The 18,212-nt window shown below is 36.8% G+C and overlaps 1 protein-coding gene across 2 annotated transcripts in view; it reads left to right on the forward strand.

The window, feature by feature from the left end:
- The window catches only part of LOC138702079 (G-protein coupled receptor GRL101-like), a 929,248-nt gene that overhangs the window by 788,141 nt on the left and 122,895 nt on the right, over positions 1–18,212 (forward strand). For both annotated transcript variants that reach the window (XM_069829620.1, XM_069829619.1), the window contains exons 7-8: positions 6,830–6,952; positions 11,024–11,122. In XM_069829620.1, coding sequence (XP_069685721.1) covers positions 6,830–6,952; positions 11,024–11,122 — 222 coding nt within the window. The remainder of the gene's footprint in view (positions 1–6,829; positions 6,953–11,023; positions 11,123–18,212) is intronic.

Consider the following 18,212-nt stretch of genomic DNA (forward strand, 5'->3'; position numbering starts at 1 on the left):
ATCTCATTCAGACGCTAAATAACCTAAGATGTTGATAAAGCGTCGTAAAATAACCTACTAGGAAAAAAAAACAACGGACGTAACTTGCACATACAGGGACATCATTTTATTTTTATTAACATTTTTAATATTAACCTGGCTATACCTTTTGCTACCCCTTCCCACGACTGGAGTTCGATGATACTGCGTAAAATAAAAACAAATCACTTGATTAGGTATAGGAGGGAAGAAAAGTAGTTCATCCATTTACGTAAACTAGGAAATATCGCAATTTCGAGTTTGATCATTTTCATTAAGCTTTTGTGTAATCAAAATACAGTACATTGTTAACAATAAGTGTTTTTACTCACGAACTGAGTTATGCATGCGGACGTATGCAGTGTATATTATACTGTCTACAGCACATTAGCGTACAATATAGAGAATGAAGTTAAATTGAAAAATAATCATAATATGGATATTTAAAAACATTTTTGAAAATGGTGATCGTTCATTTCGATACAGGGTTCAGTCCTTTTGTGCATATTATCGCACTATAGACTATTGTAACTAATTCCAATTACCAGTTTCGTCCTTCGTACTAATAACTCATGTTGAAATAATTCTGTACCTACTCTGTAAAAACGTACCTTACGTACTGTAAATTCAATCTTCACTTCTGTCCGTTCCGAATAAATAAAATTACTCAGACATGCTATCTACTGTCCGTCCAAGTATTTATGTCGGAGGATCGTAGAAAGGGGGGAAATCACGTGACAATTAATTATTTAACGTGGCCCTTTTATTTAAGTTATTTTAAACAGTTGCATAATATTACGTAGACGTCCAATTCCTAACAGAAATTAATGTTCTCAGAAAAGACTAAGACATCCCAGCCACTAGCCTTTTCAGCGGCGTGAGCAGAAGCAGGTGGGGAAAATCGGGATGCGACGTAGGTAAACGGACGACAGCACCTGTGCGAAAATATGATTCAATATTGAAAGCTCTTTCGTCACTAGAAAACGCGAACATATTTCTGGAACGTACTATACTCAGTACTGCTTGACTGCATGTACGCGGCCTCGGTTGTGTTGGAAGTTTACTAGTAGAGGGGGTGGGAGTGAAGTACATTAAAAAACTCAGGTATAATAAAAATTGAAGTAAAAATAAAATGATGTCCCTGTATAATGTATCGTATGCGGAAACGAAGAGGAAAACGGAAAATAGGAAAAATTGCAGCATGTTGTGCTTGCAGTGAAGGACCTGCCCTGGGACAGAAAACTATGAATGAATTAATAAATGAATGAATGTAAGTTTGTAACAAAAAGTCACTTTCATTATCAGGAAGTTCATTAAAGATGGAAATATAAAATCGAGAGTAAAGGCTGGTTCACAATAAACCGGGAACGAGAACCAGAATGAAAACGAGAAGCAGAGGACGTGAACATGAAAACTTTTGATTCACAATAAACCGAGAACGTAGACGACTATGCATATCGATATGCATGTCAATAACAATATGTAAAGTCGATATTACGCATTCTGATGTTATTTGTGTATAATTGAACAATGGCGTTCTCTCATGAGTACAAGGCAGCCAACATAAACACAGGTTAACCAACTTCAAAATTTCAACTGAAACATTTCATTAGGTACGGTACTATAAAATTAATATGCCCATGCATCTTTATTATCACAACCTATTTTAACTCTACTATAACGTAAAATAATTAGAGAAGAAACATTTGTAATAGAACAAAAATGAACACAACAGTAGTTATTGAATTGAAGCATGAATATGTAGTGTGTAACACAACCAATACAGTAATAAAATATGATTCACTTACGATCGGTGTTCAAAGATGCAGCTATTGAAAGCCACGTATTCGCCTTCATTTTCTCATCTTTATACGAGGCGCGCCGCTTATCGTAAACGTTGAAGATTTTTCCTCAACACTCAATATTAGAATCTCATCAAATAAAACTTGCTCCATGATGCACAGCACAGAACAAAATAATGCATAGGTTATGTCACGGTCTTCTTGCTACAAAATATACGACGACAAAATAGCTTTTAGATGGCAATAGAATGAATCTAGTGGGCTGTGATCGGAAATGTGAACGCCAAAGTTGAAACTTGGCCAATTCTCCGTTCCCGATCCCTGGCTCCGGCAAGCTTTTCGTTAATTGTGAATGCTCACATTTAAATGTACACATTTTAACAATTTTACCGTTTTCGTTTTCGCCCCGATACTCGTTTCCGGTTTATTGTGAACCAGCCTTTAGTCGTTTGCTGTTACGGGCGATTTCAACATGGGGTCTATGAACACGTGCAGGCCAGCATCAGAAGCTGTAGCAGATAACATTCCACCAGAGGGGGTTACAGTACGTCTAAATCTACTTATCCCACAAATTAGGAGTGAAATTGTCTGTCTTGTAATTGGATTCCTGCCGTGCGAGAGAGGTGTAGCGAGTAGCCACAGAGGACGTCCCGAGCGGGACGAACACTGAAGATGTGGCGAAAGACTAAACAAATGCGAGTAGATTCAAACCATTCCAAAATCAATGCTTCGTGGTAGACTGAAATATCTGAGAGTCTATTATCGAGAGAGAAATATTTATATAATAAACTTACAATAATAGCATAGCTGTGGAGTAATTATTATTATCATCATTATTATTATTATTATTATTATTATTATTATTATTATTATTATCATCATTATTGCATCTATTTTATTGTTACATACAAGATGGGTCAAAAGTCGCTTTCCCCAAACACTTCCTTACATTTAATTACATTCAATTTACATTTGACATTCCTATGCAGATATTCTCGATACATAAATCACAACTGCAAATCTGGCTTTCAGGTAGAAGCTCCCTGTGAAGCAGGCGTGAATAATTTCAAGGAAAAAATTGTCCTGGGGCCGGGTATCGATCCCGGGACCCTTCGGTTAGCGCACGAATACTCTACCGACTGAGCTACCCCAGGGACTATACACTCAAAGTTGGATTTCTGGCGTCTTGTCAGCATATTTGAGTTGTGTGGATATAAATGAGAAGAATTGTGACGGTGTCGTGTATAGTTCCTGGGGTAGCTCAGTCGATAGAGCATTCGTGTGCTAAGCGAAGGGTCCGGGATCGATAGCCGGCCCCGGAACAATTTTTCCCTTGAAATTATTCATAAATCACAACGTTTAGACACTGATTTACAGATCGCAGGACATAACTTACGATTATTTCCATCGATTTTCACGAATTACTGTTTCATGATATGTCTCAACTGATGCAGTTCCTGCGGTTTCTAAGCAAAAACATCGTCTCTTAGGATACCCCACAGAGAAAAATCACATGACATTAGGTCGCATGTTATGCCACTATAGTCAATCCATTCATGGAATTGCTCGTTCAAGAAGTTCCTCATTCATACACCAAAATGAGGTGGTGCTCCATCCTGTTGTCATAGCAACTGCATATCGGCAAAACGAGGGCTGTTTTCAAGACATGACATCGGATAAACAGTTGACGCACGAACATGGTTTTCAACCCACCACTTATTACACTAGCTATTCCTTTATTCAAGTTATGAGATCTGTATATGTGTACAAGTATGAAATCTAAGAACGAATAGTGGGGAAAGCGACTTTTGACTCACTTGTACTTCAATACAAAATTAATACACAGAATAAACATATCGCACATCCAACTGAGCAAGCATATGTTCGTGGATAGATCCTATAAATATTTTTATTAAAGTGAAATATAAGAAAAATTCCATGAAAATGCAAAATTTAATGCAATAATTATAAAACAGAAATTATTAAGATAGAAATGAGAGAGGCTTATTGTAGGGGTTCGTAAATGACACTCGGGAGGAAATTAAACGCAGAATAAATATGGGAAATGCGTGTTATTATTCGGTTGAGACGCTCTTATCATCCAGTCTGCTGCCCAAAAATCTGAAAGGTAGAATTTATAAATCAGTTATATTACCGGTTCTTCTATATGGTTGTGAAACTTGGACTCTCACTCTGAGAGAGGAACGTAGGTTAAGGGTGTTTGAGAATAAGGTGCTTAGGAAAATATTTGGGGCTAAGCGGGATGAAGTTACAGGAGAATGGAGAAAGTTACACAAAACAGAACTGCTCGCATTATATTCTTCACCTGACATAATTAGGAACTTAAAATCCAGACGTTTGAGATGGGCAAGGCATGTAGCACGTATGGGCGAATCCAGAAATGCATATAGAGTGTTAGTTGGGAGACCGGAGGGGAAAAGACCTTTAGGGAGGCCGAGGCGTAGATGGGACGATAATATTAAAATGGATTTGAGGCAGGTGGGGTATGATGATAGAGACCGGATTAATCTTGCACAGGATAGGGACCGCTGGCGGGCTTATGTGAGGGCGGCAATGAACCTTCGGGTTCCTTAAAAGCCATTTGTAAGTAAGTAAGTAAGAAATGAGGGAATTAAATCAAGAATAGAATATAATTTTGAATGAATACATATAAGAAAAAGAAAAAAATAGTCATGAATATTAAACAGTTTTCTCCATTTTATTCTTAAACTGATCGAAATAAAAATTATCTAGGCCTGAATTTGTTATCAATATGGAATTGTATAAAACTCTAGCTGTGATTTTGTCCAGTGGTTGTTTAACATTTAGATTCAGTTGAAAGACGTGTCAGATTTTTTTCTGGCCGTATAATCATGCGATTCTTCTTTATATTTTTACTATTATTAATATTAATTAGGGTATATCTTTGTTCATTCTCAAAAACATTAAAATCGAAATTAATAAAATTCTTGGGATAGTCAATTGACTTTTTTTTAGCAAATTTTAATTATTCACTTTGAGACAATATCAGTAGACAAATAGTAAATTCTGTTGCTCCTCCCCAACCGATTAACTTGTCTATATTGCATAACACATTGAACCAAACTTAAATAAACTAATCGCAGAATATTTGTCGGGATGTAAGAGCGAAGAATTACAAACATATAAATTATTTTCGACGTTTGTTGGATAAATAAGAAACATGTTCATCGCACCTTAAATTCCAGCTGGGAAATAATTAATTACACAGTTGAAGACCTCCCCGGAAAAAAGATGTAACATCAGATTCTTGAAATATTAGATGTAGGTGGAAATAGTAATATGCGTTACAAGAGCGGTGTGTTGAAGTTTTCATGTTCTTGGAAAAGTTTGAAAAAGCGAAACGTAGTTGAGCTTTTTTAATTTCCGAGAATTGAAAGAAAACATACCGCTTTTGTATCGTACATTATTTTGTGCGAAGATTGTTTATTATATACCTGAAAGAGGAATTTCTAATTAGTTTCAGTGATATCTCCATCTTGGTTTCTGTTCAATGACGGCAAATTTGCAAAACAAAAATATCTATCTTCAACATTGTTGCTTTAAAATGTTTTAGTCCACACCTGTGGAGTAACGGTCAGCGTGTCTGGCTGCGAAACCAGGTGGCCCGGGTTCGAATCCCGGTCGGGGCAAGTTACTTGGTTGAGGTTTTTTCCGGGGTTTTCCCTCAACCCAATATGAGCAAATCCTGGGTAACTTTCGGTGCTCGACCCCGGACTCATTTCACCGACATTATCACCTTCATATCATTCAGACGATAAATAACCTAGATGTTGATACAGCGTCGTAAAATAACCCAATAATTAATTAAAATGTTTTCTGTGTTTACTATACTCCAGCAGGCCGTGATATACGTCTGTCTTTTTTTCCCCCCAGTCTATAAATGCGAACTTAAAACAAAAGGTAAGATTATGTAATGATTTATTTTTATTTTAATATTTTAACAATATTATTTATATAACATATTGCAGTAATAACATCGGCATCTAGAATCTTGTTGATTTTTTCATGGCTTCCTTAATGTTACTTGCATCACGAATGCAGAAACTTTAGTGGATTTGTAGCGTTTACTTAATTTTTGAAAATATTTAAAAGCAATAATTAACAGTGCAATTTAGGTGAAATTGCAGTGGTAAGTTTCCAATTTATAATTATTACTATATTGAACGTCTCTAAAAATAATATGTTAAAAGCCTAAAGCAGTAAAATCAATATGTCACTTAAGCGGTAAGAAGAGGGTAATTGTTATGTGTGTTAGGTTGGGAATACTGAATGTGGAATTTTACACTTTCCGCGGATTGGTTTTGTGTGGAAATCAAGCAAATACGCACGATCTCGCACAAAAGTAATTTTAAAGCATTTATTTATAACATTAAATGATTGCGTTCAATGGCCGAATAAACTTGTATCCTTGTTTAATCGAATGGCTATGATAGACAATATAGACCTAATGAAATATGTCCATGAAATTATTTTCCTTTCTCCAGAAACATGAATTACAATTTTTTTAATAACATTCTTATTCCGGAGAGGTCTTCAATTAATAAAAATCTGCTTCCAATTCATCCGTATATAAAAATAGATGAACTCTAGGAATCCCTTGCTATCTTTTTCTGTAACAGTAGAAAATGTGTTTTAAGTGCATCACAAAAATGTATTAACCTAGTTCCATATTAGCCTGTGGAGTAGGTGCTATCTGAGAAGAGTTCAGAAGCAAATCTCTACGTAAATTAAGCCAGTTTTATGCGCGTTCTTTTATGTTAAAGTGCATTGTCTGAGGAGTATGCATGCTGATAAAGAGCATTAGTTAAGGTTCAATTATATTTCACGAATAATAACAGGATTTGTATAGTATTTTATGCAAATGTACAATATTTTTACAATTGGAGATATAGCGCTAGCTTAATGAATAGAGACCCGGGGTTTGCCTCCTCTGAATCTCAATTGGATGGTCTGTTTTATGCTTCCAGCTCACAGGAAGTGCTGGAACCTGGAGTTCAAATGCAACAATGGAGAATGTATTCGACCCGGCTTTGTTTGCGATGGAACCCAGGACTGCAAGGACGGCTCAGATGAAACCGATTGTGGTCCAGGTAAGTAAATAATTACAGCGGCGTAATTGAACTACTGCGGGAGAAGTTAAAGTAGATATCTCGTATCAAGACGGCATTACCAGAGAGATGGGTAATATCGTTATGGTAACAATAATTATTTTAATATAAAAACTATTGAATATAAACCAGCGTGCAGACAGAAAATTAACATTAATTGTTAGATAGGTAGCAGGTAGATATATAAATAATTTAATACTATGCAAGTTTGATTAATACCTAGATAAGTAGTTCCAATAAGGATGTCATACTTTTAAAATGAAATAAACTGTATAAACGAGAGAGCTTTATTTATTTTATTATTATTATTTAAATTCTAGTTTGAGACCGTAACAGGCCACTTGGCCTAATACTTGTTAGGAAGATGATGATGATTATTATTATTATTATTTTTAAGCGCACTTAGAGTCTGTTGTACAAAGCTTTTGAACCGAGATTAAGGGTCAAAATGGCCGCCAGTCAAGTAGAACCCAGATTTTCTGTTGTATAAACGCTAATCTAAGTTCATGTTATCTGAATCTAAGCTCGTATTTAGCTTCGGAATATATACTGTATTTCTTTCAAGTGTTAAAATTAGGTACCGTAAAGTGGAGTGACTTTGAATGCCGAGGTGACTTTGAACAGTAATTTAGCGCCTTTCTAAATTAAATGCTGTACCCAATTGCGAAAAAACTGAACTAATTTATTGACAACTTAAACAGTTTTTTCGCAATTGGGTACAGCATTTAATTTAGAAAGGCGCTAAATTACTGTTCAAAGTCACCCTACTTTACGGTACCTTGTTGTTGACTAGTTTCAACCTGTTGTAGATTATCTTCAGAACTGGGTGTTCCTGGTTTTCGCGCCTTCTGATTGTGCTTCCTGTGGGGTGTGTAATGTGGAGCCAAATAGTGCGTGTGTTCTGAAATTGAGTTGTGTGTTGAAAATATCAAGAGGGTGTGTTTTTGCGTGTCTGTATATTTCGTATTGTTCTATTGTGATTATTTTCTGGTATTTGGGTTGAATGTGTAGAATGTCCATGTCTCTGTGGTTATTTTGCTGTAGGTGTCGTTAACATTTGTGATGTGTTCTGCGCATGTGGAAGTGTTTTGTGATGTCTGTGATGTGTTCTTTGTAACGTGTTTGAAATGATCTGCCTGTCTCTTCTACGTATATGTTGTTGCAGGTGTTGCATTTGAGTTTGTATACATCTGTGTGGTTATATTATTGTTTGTGTGTTGAGATGCTTTTGTAGAGTGTTTTTGTTCTTTATGCAATGTTATATTTAATTTCTTGAATGAGGTTGCAATTTTGTGTGTTTTTTTTTTTTCGTGTATTAGTGTGATGTATTTTTTTGTTTTCTTGTCTTTGTGTTGTATTGCTATGTTTCTTTGCAATTCTGTTCAACAAGGTACCTAATTTTAACACGTGAAAAGAATACAATATATGTTCCGATGTGATATAGTGTTAAAAGTTGTGTAATCAAGATGTATCATATTTAGCTTTAGAATTTTCCCCCATCAATCTTCTTGAACCTGGATCAGAAGCATTCATATTTAATATTGAACCTGTTCTAGAGCAAGTCGTAATCTTAGTTCATTTTCGGAACTTGGTTTTAAATTAATCTCCAGTCATCTGTCTTTATACAATCGGCCCTTAATGCCATTACGTATGGAAGAGAACGTCAGTTAAATGGCCGCCATGGCTTCGTTGGGTTGTGAGTATACGGATCTTCCAATTTTCAGTAACAGACAAACTTAAACCAGGCTCACTTTCACGAATAACGCACGTGGTATTGTTCCTTAGATCATTAACCTTTTCTGACTTGTTGACATAAACCCGTTACTTAACATAACCCCATAAGAAGTAATCCAGCGGCGTTAATTCACATGACCTCGGGGGCCAGTCAACATCACCAGCCTCTGAACTTCTCCCTCAAAAGGTCGACTGTTTCGTAAGCAGTATGACAAGTGGCGCCATTTTACTAAAACCAGACGTTTCTGAGATTCATATCTTTCAATTAAGGTCAAAAATAATCCTTTATCATAGCCCGGTATCTTTCTCCATTGGCGGTCAGAGTCTCTTCTCATGCATTTAAAAAAATATATGTTCTGTCGTACCAAAACCCACACCAGACGGTAATCTTTTGGGGATAAAGTTGTCGTTCTTGAATCTCCAATTGATTCTCATTGCTCCAATAGCGGTAATTTTGTTTGTCAACGAAACCATTCATCCAAAAATGGGCCTTGTCGTTGAGATTATTTTTCAGCTAAAAGCAGGGTCAACTTCAAATTGCTCTATAGCCCTGTCAGAGAATACATAGCGCAATCTATGGTCTTTTGGCTTCAGTTCTTAAGTTAAAACAATTTTGTAAGGGTGTAATTCCAAGTCCAGATTCAAAATCCGCTAAGTTGTGGTCGATGAAAGACCCAATTCTTGTGCTCGCTGACGAATTGATTTCCGTGGATTCTCACGTACACTCTCACCAACGCCGACAATGTTTTCATTGGAGCGATTCCGTCGTTCACGTACAGGCTTTGTTTGCTTTTGACAGAACCAGTTGCCTCAAATTGTACGATCAAACGTTGAATTGTTCTCTCGCAGGGACGATTACGCACACCGTACACTTCACGTAACGCACGGAATGCTTGGCGAACGGATGACCCATTTTGATAACACATTTTAACGATGTCTACGCGTTGTGGAATGGTGTGACGTTCCTACTGTTGCTGCTATCACTACTGCTGCTGCTACTGCTACTGCTAGGTTTACTACTACTGATTCTGCTACTACTACTACTAATAATACTACTGTTGCTACTCCTAGTAATACTACTGCTGCTATAGCTACTATCACTAGGCCTACTACTAGCACCACAACTACTGCTTCTACTACTACTAGGCCTACTCTACTATTACTACTACTGATAGTGGGCGTGTTTATTCCTTTCTCCAACTCCAACCGTCATGGTCGCTGGTCCCAATAATACACATGCTGAACTCCTGACTGTTGAGTTGTGTGGGTTAGCCAAGCATAACGGATCCAAAAGAGTATGCACACTTTCAGATCTTCCATGATGATTTGAACCTGTATGTAGTCCTGCAACGTAAGAAGTACTGTACTTCAATACAGTGTTGAAAATCCGTAATAATAATTCATCCGAAAAGCATGACTTGGTTGAGAGATTCTTGGCCACATAGGAAATCGGTATGTTCGCTTTTGAAACTTTCTAAGCCGAAGAACACACCTTCCAATAATTATTAGAACAGTCCATATTTGTTATTATTATTATTATTACTATTATTATTATTATTATTATTATTATTAATGACCAAACCATAGTACGAAATGGAAGTATACAAATTGGAAATTTATCATTTGAAGAGGTCGAAAAATTCAAATATTTTGGAGCAACAGTAACAAACATAAATGAACTCGAGAGGAAATTAACATCGGAATAAGTATGGAAAATGCCTGTTATTATTCGGTTTTGTCATCCAGTCTGCTTTCAAAAAAGCTGAAAGTCAGAATTTATAAAACAGTTATATTACCGGTTGTTCTGTATGGTTGTGAAACTTGGACTCTCACTTTGAGAGAGGAACAGAGGTTAAGGGTGTTCGAGAATGATACTTAGGAAAATGTCTGGGGCTAAGAGGGATGAAGTTACAGGAGAATGGAGAAAGTTACATAATGTAGAACTGCACGCATGGTATTCTTCACCTAACATAGTTAGGAACATTAAATCCAGACGTTTAAGATGGGCAGGGCATGTAGCAGGTATAGGTGAATCTAGAAATGCATATAGAGTGTTAGTTGGAAGGCTTAGGAGAAAAGACCTTTGGGGAGGCCAAGGTGTAGATGGGAGGATAATATTAAAATGGATATGAGTGAGGTGGGATATGATGCTAGGGACTGTTTTAATCTTGCTCAGGATAGGGACCGATGTTGAGTTTATGTGGGGGCGGCAATGAACCTCCGGGTTCCTTAAAAGCCATTTGTTAGTAAGTATTATTATTATCTTTATTATTATTATTATTATTACTATTTTTTATTATTAAACTGTTTGCTCCACAGACCAGTTCGCGCTATGTGGCGATGGGTCACGTGTGCACCGCTATTATTGGTGCGATGGATGGCCGGACTGCCCCGACAACCACGCCGACGAACTAAAATGTAAGTAATACAGTAATGTGTATCGAAAAGGGAATACTTTCCCGATTAATTCTTCTTTTCGGACTAAAATATTAAAGTTAATGATTTTTGTTAAAGTAATAAAAATTTGTACTCAGAAGCTTTCTCTATTAATATCACCACCTCAGTTGCACTTTTGCTTATTTTTATGCAGAACTTAATGTTCACTCGTGCTCTACTAGGGGCAATCAATAAGTTTCCGGACTGCCTTAAATGTAGGCAACTCACAGGCTATAGGTAACAAATAAGTTATCTACAACCAGGGAAACGCCTGGAATCTATACTAAATGCATCACTTGAAAGGGAGAGAAGAAGACTAGCCATAAGGCGTATATGGGGAGATTCCAAGAAAAATCGCAATAGGTGTTTGACATGTTTGCTCACAAGCAAACATTCTGATGGGGACAGATAAAAAAGTTATTTTTTTTCTTACACCATATTAATAATGTCAAAAGAAGTGCTTATACAAATTTTGGCCACTCGACCGCAATTACGAAGCCGTCCAGAAAGTGATTTTCCCTGGGGCTGTTTATAGAAAAAAGCACAATTGCATAGAAATATTTATTGAAACAGATACAGCAATTGTTGCGCTGTCAACATATCCCCCACTGGAATTCAGACATTTGTCATACCGTGGAATCAATTTTTGTGTCGTAGAAGTCAGCCGCCTCAGATCGGAACCAGCGTTTGACTGCGTCTGCACCTCTCTCTGTCGATCCCATTATTTGAGAAATGTCTCAATTCCGATAGAAAATATGTTTAAAAATAACTCAACAATTGCTGTGTCCATTCCAATAAATTTGTCCAATGAAACTGTGTTCTTTTTCCTGTTAGCGGCCCCTGGCGAACTTATTTTTTTACGGCCCTCGTAATTGCGGTCGAGTGGCCAAAATTTGTATAAGCACTTCTTTTGACATTATTACCATGGTGGAAGAAAAAAATTTAACTTTTTTATCTGCCCCCATCAGAACGTTTGCTTGACAGTTCTTAAAGACAATTTGACGCTGTTTGATAGACTGACTCAACAGGCATAGAAGCAATGATCTTCAGAGACACGCGCATGTATGTTTAACGGTACAATAAATACAAGTGCCGTTCGGAAATATATTGATTGCACCTTGTATTTTATTTTGTAACAATAGTTGGCTATCAGAATTAATTACTTGGATTCTTTTTGGTTTTAAACGACGCTGTATGAACTACTGGATAATTTAGCGTCGATGGAATTGATGATAGCGAGATATTTGGCGAGTTGAGGCCGAGGATTCGCCATAGATAACATGACATTCGCCATAGATTTCCTGAAATTCGCTTTACGGTTGCGGAAAACCTTAGAAAAAACCAAACCAGCGCAAACGGGAATCGAACCCACGCCCGAGCCTTACACGATCAGAAAATTGTAGGTCAGATATCTTAGAACGCCAGTGTGCACTATCCCAGAAGCATCAAATCAGCTATAAACCCCAGTACTGGCCGCAATAAGATTCATTAATTTGAGGAACAGACAATGTTCAGCAAGAAAGAGTTCTGGGCGCGAGCTTGATTTACGAGGACGCGTGACAGACTGCAGACTGTAAACAACAAATCACTGCCGCTCGCTTACTTATCGAGACAGGCTTGTCTCTAGTCTAGGGCTTATATTCAGCATTATGACAGCTAGACTTCATGTTGTGTCAACAGAACGAGGGCCGGCAAACAAACATAAACCCGCTGTTGTTTTGGTTGCAGCAAGTTACGTTTACGACACAGTGCCGTGTCCAGTCTTGTTAGCCAGCTTGCAGGTTGGTTAAATATTTGAGCGACTCTGTATTTTCGCGAGATATAAACTTGAATCATTTTGCTTGCGGGCTTCCAAAACACTAATTTATTAAAGTCTACTCAGGTTTAACTTTTCGACACACTACAATAGCCTAAAGGTGGGTATTATTATTATTATTATTAATATTATTATTACTATTACTATTATTATTACTATTACTATTATTATTATTATTATTATTATTATTATTGTTACTATTACTATTATTATTATTATTATTATTATTATTATTATTATTATTATTGTATTTCCAATGGGAGGTTAGCCCTATTTTACATATGTATGTTAGGGCTACAGTTTTACACAAAAAAAGATAAGCATAAAGAGAAATTGGAGATTTATCCTTCGAAGGGGTGAAAAAATTCAAATATCTTGGAGCAACAGTAACAAATACAGGGACATCATTTTATTTTCACTTCAATTTTTATTGTACCTCAGTTTTGGAATGTACTTCACTCCCACCCCTTCTATTAGTAAACTTCCAACCGTTCACGACACAGAGCCGAGGGCGCGTAAGCAGTACTGAGTTATTGAGTATAGTACGTTTCAGAAATATGTTGCGATTTCCAGTGACGAAAGAGCTTTCAATATTGAATCATATTTTCGTACGGGTACTGTCGTCCGTTTCCCTATGTCGCATCCCGGTTTCCCCCACCTGCTTCTGTTCGCCCCTTTGTAAAGTCTAGTAGCTGGGCTGTCTTAGCTCTTTTCTGAAAACATTAATTTCTGTTAGGAATTGGACGTCTACGTAATATTATTCAAGTGTTTAAAATAACTTAAATAAAAGGGCCTCCTTAAGTAATTAACTGTCACGTGATTTCCCCCCCCCTTTCTACAACCCTGCGACAAAACCACTTGAACGGACAGTAGATAGCATTTCTGAGTGATTTTATCTTTTCGGATCGGGCAGAAGTGAAGATTGAATTTACAGTACGTAAGGTACTCTTTTATAGAGTAGGTACAGCATTATTTCAACATGAGTTATTCGTACAAAGGACGAACCTGGTAATTGGAATTAGGTAAAATAGTCTATAGTGCGATAATATGCACAAAAGAACTGAAGCCTGTATCGAAATGAACGGCCACCATTTTCTAAAATGTGTTTAAATATCCATATTATAATTATTTTTCAATTTAACTTCATTCTCTATATAGTTCGCTAATGTGCTGTAACAGTACAATATACACTGCATACTTAATACTTCCGAATGGATAGCTCAATTCGTGTGTAAAACACTAAGTGTTAATACAGTACTGTATTTTGATTAAACAAAAACCTAATGAAAATTATCAAACTCAAAATTGCGATATTTCCTAGTTTACATAAATGGATGAACCACTTTTCTTCCCTCCTATACCTAGTAAAGTGATTTGTATTTTACGCCAGTATCATCGAACTCCGTCGTGGAAAGGGTAGCAAACGGTGTTTCCTGTTTCAATCGTTAATAGAAAGGTATAGCCAGGTTAATATTAAAAATGTTAGTAAAAATAAAATGATGTCCCTGTATAAATGATACTCGGGAGGAAATTAAACTTAGAATAAATATGGGAAATGCCTGTTATTATTCGGTTGAGAAGCTTTTATCATCTAGTCTGCTGTCAAAAAATCTGAAAGTTAGAATTTATAAAACAGTTATATTACCGGTTCTTCTGTATGGTTGTGAAACTTGGGCTCTCACTCTGAGAGAGGAACATGGGTTAAGGGTGTTTGAGAATAAGGTGCTTAGGAAAATTGGGGCTAAGCGGGATGAAGTTACAGGAGAATGGAGAAAGTTACACAACACAGAACTGCACGCATTGTATTCTTCACCTGACATAATTAGGAACATTAAATCCAGACGTTTGAGATGGGCAGGGCATGTAGCACGTATGGGCGAATCCAGAAATGCATATAGAGTGTTAGTTGGGAGACCGGAGGGAAAAAGACCTTTGGAGAGGCCGAGACGTAGATGGGAGGATAATATTAAAATGGATTTGAGGGAGGTGGTATATGATGATAGAGACTGGATTAATCTTGCACAGGATAGGGACCGATGGCGGGCTTATGTGAGGGCGGCAATGAACCTTCGGGTTCCTTAAAAGCCATTTGTAAGTAAGTAAGTAAAGAGAAATGGAAAAGAAAATTAAATTAGCTTACGCGATGTGAACAAAACATAAACAATCCGTAAATTAGGCATTGCGATTGCAAAACAAACATCAAGGCATACAATTTGAGACATACAAACACATTAACAACACACATACGTAACACTTCTATAATACAAATGTGCAGCTTTCCGTACCATACATCATAAATTAATACACAATCGTCACACAAACACAATCAAACTATAATTACGACATTGCGACGACATCAAGCATCCCATAACTATGACCCACATACATAACAAATCAAGCATCCGCTACAACACATACACTTCAACATAGTAACCACACTTTTAAAAGTTACAAATTTGGCTCCAAGAAGAATACTAATTACTATTCTTCTAAAAGGTCTTAAATACATCTGTAATAAATCTGTGGAATTCCTTTAAGCAACATTGCTTCAGAAGAACTTTTGTTATTGGTGGTAAGAAAGTTGTATCGCACATGCTAAGATGGGTTTCTAGCCGGTATCTCTTGCGTTCTTGTAGCGGACACTCGAATAACAGGTGGTCGACTGTTTGTGTGGGGTGTTCACAGGAACATGAAGAGCCGTTTGGGTTATCAATTTTGAAACGTTCGAAATATGAATTAAATTTTCCGTGTCCAGTCATCAATTGCGTGGATATGTAAGATGGTTCATAATTCTTTGCGGTTAGTCTATCTTTAACTGTGGGAAAATATAGTGATTTTGTGATTTGGCCATTTGAACTATTTAACCACATTGCATTCCAGTCATTTAACATGTTAACCTTCATTTCCATTTTAACGTAAGAGAGAGGTTGTTTAGAATATGTGTGTTCCGGTGGGTATTATACCTTGACCAAAACTACTTCCGACTTGACAGCTTATAGAGAAGGGGGAGCAATGTTGTCATGTTACCCATCTTTCGTGTAAGCGAGCGCGCTGCCGATAGAGTGCAGTAATGAACGGCTGACATGAACACATACATTTCTAACCAATTTGTTGAACACTAGGCATTAAAATTGGTGTACATTATTATTTTTATTAGCCTATAATAATAGAATAATAATAATAATAATAATAATAATAATAATAATAATTAGTAGTAGTAGTAGTAGTAGTAGTAGTACCGGTATTCTTCAATGTAAATACCGTTAGAAAAGCGTAGAAAGGAGTGTAAACTGTAAAAACAGTTTTAATTTAATACGAAGCCTCTACTTTTATGAGTGTCGGTATTCTTCAATGTAATATTGTTAGAAAGGCGTTGAAAAAATTGTAAAGTGTAAAAATATTTATAATTAAAAATCTCCACGGTCTTTTTCTTTTTAAATATTGGTAACAGTGCTCTTATTAATTTTAACACAAGCAACAGTTCTCATTACGACTCGCGCCAAAGGTAAAAGAGGCCCGCCATTATCTTTTCTCCTGTCAAAATACTCTCTTACATAACACACCATCTCTCGCGCTTGACTCTTTAACGGGCACCTTGTACAATATTCTTTATTCTCCGCCTGCCTTCCTTCCGACATTGCAGAAGTCATCTATTTGAAAACTCTAGCAGAAACTAGAAAACACACACTCCACCAATGACAACGGAGATAATAGTGTAATATAATTTAAACACAATAATTATCGATACACTAAAACAATAATACAACTAAATAATATTTTTAATTCCCACAAAGCACGCGTTAACCACCCAACTCAGTTATTCCGGCCCCTGTATTCACCACTAGGCCCTGGTATTCACGTGCAACTTGTAAACATAGACAAGGCAACACCTTCCCGTTACCATGGTTACGCGTCTCTTGTGATTGGTTGATTTGAATGGTTGCCATGGTAACATGCTAAAGGCGCCATTTGTCAGGTCGGAAGTTGTTTTGGACAGACCATAGTAGAGCTAGTACAACCTGGACCTGGTAGAACGACTGATTTCAACGCCCCCCTCTCTCTCTATCTCCCTCTCTCTCTCTCTCCCTCCCACCCTCCCTCCCTCCCCTCCCTCCCTCTCTCTCTCTCTCGCTCTCTCTCTCTCTCTCTCTCCACTAGCATAGTTCGGATCATCTTACTTACAGCTCATGTATTTTGTCAAGACACTCGCGATGTGCAGTACGGGAACAACGTCTCTGTGGAGGGGTTAGGAGTAGAAGGGAAGGTCGGGCGTGTGTCTACCGAGTTCAAGGCAAAAAACTAACCCATTCCCCTATAATTCGTAAGTAGACTCATCCGATCTCGTGCGCAGCTCTGTAGAAAGAGTGGGGGAGTGTCTGGTCATAATGCATGCGCTGTAATATCCTAAAGGTGAAACCTAACCATTTTCCCCCCTGTTTCTACATATGCTAGTAGATTATAGTGATTTTCTAGATGTCAGGTTGAATTTTATTTTATCAATTTTTGTTTCGAATTTCGAGTACTGAAAAATGCTACAACAGGGAGTTATTTTCTAACTGTTATGTTGGCAGTAATAATTTTGGTTTGCAGTAGAAGGAATCTGATGAAATGGATGTAACTAAGCTTGTGAAATGTGAACGTAATTAATAATTAATTGGTAATACCGGTATTAATATTAATATCAACACATAATTCAGTTGTGTTGCGTTGTGATCCCAATTCAATTCTATATTCAGGTAATAGTAATATGCGTTACAAGAGCGGTATGTTGATGTTTTCATGTTCGAGGAAAAGATTGAAAAAGCGAAACGTAGTTGAGCTTTTTTAATTTCCGAGAACATGAAAACAAACATACCGCTCGTGTATCGTACATTATTTTGTGCGAAGATCGTTTATTACATACCTGAAAGACGAATTTCTAATTAGTTGCAATGAAATCTCCATCATGGTTTCTGTTCAATGACGGCAACTTTTAAAAACTAAAATATCTAACTTCAACATTGTTGCTATAAAATGTTTTCTGTGTTTACTATATTCCAGCAGGCCGTGATATACGTCTGTCTTTCCCCCCCTCCCAGTCTATAAATGCGAACTTAAAACAAACGGTAGGCTAAGGTTATGTAATGATTTATTTTTCATTTTAATATTTTAACAATATTATTTATATAACATATTGCAGTAATAACATCGGCAAGTTTGTTGATTTTTTCACGGCTTCCTTAATGTTACTTGTATCAGGAATGCAATAAGTTTCGT

The sequence above is a fragment of the Periplaneta americana genome, chromosome 6 (assembly GCF_040183065.1).
Source record: "Periplaneta americana isolate PAMFEO1 chromosome 6, P.americana_PAMFEO1_priV1, whole genome shotgun sequence".
Classification (NCBI taxonomy): domain Eukaryota; kingdom Metazoa; phylum Arthropoda; class Insecta; order Blattodea; family Blattidae; genus Periplaneta; species Periplaneta americana.